At 36.1% G+C, this 6,634-nt stretch overlaps 1 protein-coding gene across 3 annotated transcripts in view; it reads right to left on the reverse strand.

The window, feature by feature from the left end:
- The window catches only part of stx16 (syntaxin 16), an 11,223-nt gene that overhangs the window by 2,918 nt on the left and 1,671 nt on the right, over positions 1-6,634 (reverse strand). For 2 of the 3 annotated variants that reach the window (XM_015397908.1, XM_015397907.1), the window contains exons 2-6: positions 3,236-3,247; positions 3,052-3,159; positions 2,823-2,963; positions 1,139-1,301; positions 921-1,009 (exon numbers count right to left, since the gene is read on the reverse strand). In XM_015397908.1, the coding sequence (XP_015253394.1) occupies positions 921-1,009; positions 1,139-1,301; positions 2,823-2,963; positions 3,052-3,159; positions 3,236-3,247 (513 nt within the window). The remainder of the gene's footprint in view (positions 1-920; positions 1,010-1,138; positions 1,302-2,822; positions 2,964-3,051; positions 3,160-3,235; positions 3,248-6,634) is intronic. The other variant, XM_015397909.1, reaches the window with a different exon arrangement.

Here is a 6,634-nt window from a genome sequence, read left to right on the forward strand (position 1 = left end):
CCTGTGAGCCTACAGTCAGAAGGCCCACAAAAAAAGAAAACTTAAAAATAAAAAAAATTAAAAAATACATAAACAAATATTGTTAAGACTTCTGCATACACATTTTTGATTGTTTTTATTTTTCCTCTTTTAATTGAGATGTTTTTCAAAGTTCCATTTCAAAATGTTTCTTCAAATTGAAGGCTCTTTGCTCATTAATTTTGGAACAAATTTCTCTCCATATCAAAGTGCCACTGCAAAAAAGCAGCACAACTGGGTTCAATCAATATTAGATCATAATCAACCCATCGAATCAATAAAACAGTTGCTAACTATACTTAAAGCTGTTTATTTTTGAATGAGTTCATACATTGCAAAAAATTAAAATCTAAAGTCAGTTTTTCTTAAAATTCTGAATTTTTCTTGAATTGAGGAGGAAAGTGAGACACTTTGCCAGAATGAGACAGTTTGGATTTAAAATAAGAACAAAACAATTTTATTGTCTTATTCCAAGTGCATATTATATAATTGTCTTATTTTAAGAGTAAAAATACTAATTTCATTGACAAGTTTCATTTTAATGTTTTTATCTGCCTGTACAGTGTCCTTGGGTGTTGTGATAAGGCGCTTTCAAATAAAAATGTAAACAAGTCATCTTTTTTACCTAGTGATATTAAGTCATTCCAAAGCAGAAAATTAAAAACAATCCACTGCACTGGAAAAACTATTGAGAAATAAGTAAAAATGTCTTATATTAAGCATATTTACACTAAATTTGAGCAGATAGATGAGATAATTTGCCAATGGAATGAGAATTTTACTCTTAAAATAAGATAATTAGACAATATGCACTTGAAATAAGACAATGCAATTGTTTTAAGAAAAAATAACTTATTTAGATTATATATTCAATATTCAACATCCAATCGGCTGCCTCTCACCTTGTCGTACAGAGCTAATTCTTCATCCTCTTCCATTAAAGGCCCAGAGTCAAAAAAGTGCTTCGATCGCTCCTCCCGATTCTTCATACCTGGGCCATAAACATGAACACGACTTGAATAAAAGGGACCCTACTTCTTCAAATGGATTTAAAAGTAATTTTGAATGATAATATCTAGCATGAGCAGGATAAGAAACTCCTTTAAACAGTAGATCTTACGTTTTAAATAGCTGGACTGCGTGTGTCTGAAGTTGGTGGACAGGTCCTGCAGGCTCTGCGCTAGAGACGACACCACGTTCACCAACAGCCTCTCCTCCTGCTCGGTGCAGTGGCCCCGGCGAGACTGAAGGCCCGTCACGGCGCGCTGGCATCGGTGGAACATCTGGGATGAAAATGAGATGGTGAGCCCAAGAATCAATGCGTAATCCAACCACAACTGTTTAAATTTACGTTTTAATATGAGTTGGAAAGGGTTTTGAAAATGTTTTGTTATTTTTTTCTCCCTTTGGGGTTTTCCTTTAGCTGAAAAAACTAAAAAGTTCAACAAAATTTTTTTTTTCTACTTACATTAGACCCAATAAACATGTCTGCTCCTGCAGAGCTGCACAATTACACCAAATACAGACAGAGCAATAAAATCTGTGAAACCAGAACAATCTGATTTCTGCATTAGACCTTCAGATGAAATTCAGCCTCAGTTTGATGGTCACATCGCTCCGTTTAACAAAGCATTTAGGCAGAGTCAAAATTGGCAACATTAAGAACATTAATTGCTATTTTTTAATTTAAACAAAGTTCTGGAGTAAAAATCTTAAATAAAAACCGCATAAAACACTGCAAAAAATATTTTCTTTCTTAAAATAAGTGGACAAGTGAGAAACAGATCGTGCTTCCGGGGACGGATCGGGTAGTGACACTGATCACGTCTTTATATAGGGATAACGGAAATCGCTTGGACCATTTGTGTTTGGGGTCAATACACAGTTATACCCCTTTCCCACTGGCTGGAAAACCCGTTTAAACCGGGGAACAATTGGCTTTTAGTGGCAGTGGAAACAGCTAACCGGGTCAAAAGACTTGAAAAGCGACCAACAATAAGATCACCTTAGCTCTGATCGGCAGGCAGTGGGAACACCAGACACAGGTAGACCCACTAAATTACGTGACCATTGAACACAACGTACGGACGTCAATACAACGCTACAGTTGCTTTTGATCTAACAAGCCGAAATGACTTTGTTTACATTCGATAAACATGGAGCAGCTCTGGTAAGAGGGATTCAGACAGATGAAAGAGCAAAATAATAAAGAAAACTGCACGCTCCGTCTCCCGTCCATGTCCCTCTCCATTTTTTACTTCCCTGATTTCCATCGCACTGTTGACATCATCAACGCTCACCCAGCGTGATGGCGTCATCAGACACGAAGTGGTGGGGGCACAGACATCTTCACGAGTTGTTTTCAGCAATGGCGGTCATACAAACAAAACAAGCCGGTAAGGTACCAAACAGGAAATACGTATAGCGTAGAGCGGATGTAGATTTGACCAATCAGAGGCCTCATGTCTGTGGCACTGTCTGCGGTCACCTATAATTTTGGAGGGGGGCGGGAACATCTCTGCATTCAGCGCAACACCTACACAGACGACCTAGTTTATAAATCAGCCTAAAGCACCCTCAGGTGCAGCACAGGTGATCGCAGAAGAGGGATCATGGAGGAAGATAATGAGCATAAAAGCGAGGAGGCAGTGCTTCACTATGCCGTTAGCTCTTCCTTTGCTGTAGGGCCGCATGGCTGAGATCAGGAAAAATGATCCGATCCCATTTGTATTTTCTGAGTGATTTAAATATACGGAGATGACACGTGCTGTGAAGTGGCGCCATATAAAGCCGGGAGAGTGAACCTGTGTGATCTCCTGAGTCGTGATCTCGATGGCGTGTTCCTCCTCTGTGCTGTCATCCAGGGTGGGACGGTTCATGTGCTTGTCGTGAAGTAACGCCAGGTCCTTCATCTTCTGCCGAATCCTTGTGATTTCATACTGGATCTGAAAGTTGAGGAAAACTATTATTAACGTTTTATTTTGAAAGACTTCAAACCGAACGCCTGCATTTCCAGTTATCCAGCAGCTTCACCTCATCAACTCCTTCTATCCATTTGGGAGGCAGCTTCTTTGTGACGCCGATAGCAGCTTCTGGATCCAGACTGATCCCCGAGACCAGAGCCATTCGGTCGTCGGCCAACTTAGGAAAAACACAGTTATATGAAGATGTTTCTTATGACAACAGAGCAGTAAGATGGTTCTCTAAACAACTGTACCTCATCAAGCTCCTAATGGGATTGTCAGGTAGAAGAGCAGAGCGTTTCCATCCAGTAAAGAGAAGCAAAAGGAGAGAGAGGGGGAGATTAAATGATTTGAAACCCAGGAGGAAAACAGCAAATACTAAGTTCAGGAACAGAAGAGCATGATCAGTTTTAGCAGCTTCTATTAGGTCCCAACATGTTATAAGAAACCCAGAACACCTGTAAGATAATAGAGGTAAAACCCAGAAAACATAAACAAGACGCACCATTAGGCCTGTCTCAATTAACAATCACACGATTCAAATGTGAACCATAGACAGAAATCAGGTTGATTATTTGAGTTTACAGGCTTTTTATGGGGCTGAAAAATAATCCAAAAATGAAACTTTGAAAAACTTCAAAATAAAAGAATAAAAGTAGTACTTTAAAGTTACTCTGAAGTTTTAAGTTCAAAAAATTAGAGTAACTGCTGTTTTCTTTAAGATTTTATTACAAAATTATTTTTTCAAATGTACTTTTTCGAAAATTTTATTTGACGGAACCTATATTGAATTTTTTTAGACTAAGTTTCACAAGGCTTCCAGCCGTACATGTTTGAGCCCTTGCCTCGCAACGCTGCCAGTTCTGTTAGCTCTACGCCTGCTGAAGACACAGACGTCCATCCCCGTGAACACTGGGACGCAACTCAATGGGAAAGAATATTATTCTTATTTCAACCGTTGCGTATATTAGCTGCGACATATGAATCAAGATGCTATGACTGAAAAAATTGGACAGATGACCATTGATATATGATTGGCCGAATTTAGGTGTTCAAGCTGATGTAAAACTAACTAGCCTGCATAAGATAACGGAAAAAAACAGATTTTAAGACAGGATTTTTTTATTTATTTTTTATAGAAATTTTCAACATTTTGGGACAATATCGTCTGATAAAAAGTACATTTATATACATGTTTAAGCCAGAATGATTTGACATTTAAATATGATTTCCCTACGACTTTAACCAAACTGAAATAGACTGAATAGATCGGCCATTTTCACTAGGGGAGACCAGTTGCATACAAAAACTAAACTTGTTTATTTTATAGGACAAAACCGGCCAAGTTATAAAATATCAGCTCAATCTTTTCACTAAGTAAGGTTTCTAGACTGGACTCATTTTGGATTTATCATATCAGACAATCAACTATAAATGGAGTTTTCATGTCAGGCAGGAGAAGAATGTGAACCATTCCTTGTTTAGTCTCCCTGTTAATCTGATACCGAGCTCTGCCTGTTTCCTTTATATCTCTATTGGTTTGGAAAATCTTTCATTATCCTTCCAGTTGTTTGGGCTCATGTTGAACCTTTGCACGTAGATTCTGTCCAACGCCATGTGGTGCTTTGTCTCTCACAATGCTTTGGAAAAATATTCACATCCCTTTGGAAGGAGTGGTTTCACATTACAACCACAAACTGCAATGCATTGTATCTGGATTTTATGCTATGGACCAAAACATGAGATACGTCGGATATATAAGGGAAGGATGCATGTTTTATCCACAAAACAAGCGTGAAATATAATATAAGCATTTATGCATAAATTTCACTGAGGCCTAAGAGGCATAAAAGGGGCTAATTAAAGCAGCAGACCAGTTCAAGAACAGCTCAGTTAAAATAAAAAAAATAAAATATGCAAAAGTTTGAAGGTCTAAAACGATTTCATTCATCTCCAAATAGTGCAAACCTACCGAGACAAAAACTGACTAGGGCTGCAACTAACGGTTATTTTAAAAATAGATTCATTGAAAGAATATTCTACAGATGAATCGATTTGTAAAATTTTATAATCTGATATAAATTCATAATCCGATAGAAAAAGTTTCCTTAAAGAATACTGTTTAAGAAATGAAAGCAGGTGAAACTGAAAATTTTCCACTTGAGGAGTTTTGGATAGAGCAGACTGACAGACCAAAAAGCTTTTTAATTTTAAATGCAAAATATTTATGTACATTTTTTAACAATTTTGATATAATTACTGCTCTAAGTGAGTCGCTCTGTCAGCTAAAGGCATGTTTAAGATTATCTACTCTCCGGTTAACAATTAATCGCTTACTAAATTAGTATTAGTAATCAATAATTGATTTATCACGATTATTCCAATTGTTTCAGCCCTAAAACTGACCAAACTTACGATCAGATTTAGTCAACCGGCTCATGGTAACTTTGGAGGAGATGCACGCAGTGGAGCTCAGGATATGTTTAACACATTTGAAAGAACATTGAACATGCATACGGAAATTTTGGAAGAACTTAATAAGATATGACCTTAATACTTTCCCTCTGATGAAGAGAACAAAAAAAAAAAAAAGAAAATCAATGTATGTGATAAAAAACTAACTCTTGGCATCACCCTAAAAACACCATCCCCATGGTGACAGATTGGTAATGAGGTAGATGACCCTGAGCAGGGATGATGAAGTGAGTCAGATTTGAGAAAAACACAAAATTAGTGAGCATCCTGGGAGAAAACCTGTTAGCTGCTACAGAAAATATTAGACTGAGACTGAAGTAAAATCATGTGATGGATTTTTCCACCAAAATCATCTACATGTTTAGACATCATAGAGAAATGTATCGAGGTTCGATATAACCTTACAGAACATTGAACAGCTTTGAAGAGGGTGTGAAAACTTATTTATAAGCCCAAATTTCAAAAACAAATGTTGGGTCAACATCACGTTTAGACACAACAGAACTTATAGCCAACATAACAGTCATAGAGGGTCTACTTTAATTACATGATCATGAAACATGCATTTCATTTAATGAAAATATAGTGGTAAAAATAGACTTTAGAGAATTCTGTTTTAATTTATATATATTTTTAATAATGTATAGCTGCCTTAGGTTTCAGCGGGCATAAAACAGCCCTGCATAGTCCCCCTTTACCTCCATCATGCCTGGCATGAAACAGGACCGTATAGCATAGCATAGCATAGCATAGCATAGTATAGTATAGCTTAGTATAGCATAGTATAGTGTAAAGTGTAGAATAGTATAGAATAAATAGTGTAGAAAAGAATAAAATAATGTAGTATAGAATAGTATAAAATAGTATAGTATAAAATAGAAGAGAATAGAATAGTGTATAATAAAATAGAATAGGATAAAATAGAATAGTATAGAATAGGAAAGTGTAGAATAGTATAGAATAAAATAGTATAGAATAGTGTAGTATAGAATAGTGTATAATAGAATAGAATAGTATAGAATAAAATAGTATAGAATAGTAAAATGTAGAATAGTATAGAATAAAATAGTGTAGAATACAATAGTATGGTATAGAATATTATAGTATAGAATAAAAGATAATAGAATAGTGTAGTATAGAATAGTATAGAATAGAAGAATATAGTATAGAATAGAAGA

This window comes from Cyprinodon variegatus, unplaced genomic scaffold (assembly GCF_000732505.1).
Source record: "Cyprinodon variegatus isolate N-32 unplaced genomic scaffold, C_variegatus-1.0 Scaffold896, whole genome shotgun sequence".
Classification (NCBI taxonomy): Eukaryota; Metazoa; Chordata; class Actinopteri; order Cyprinodontiformes; family Cyprinodontidae; genus Cyprinodon; species Cyprinodon variegatus.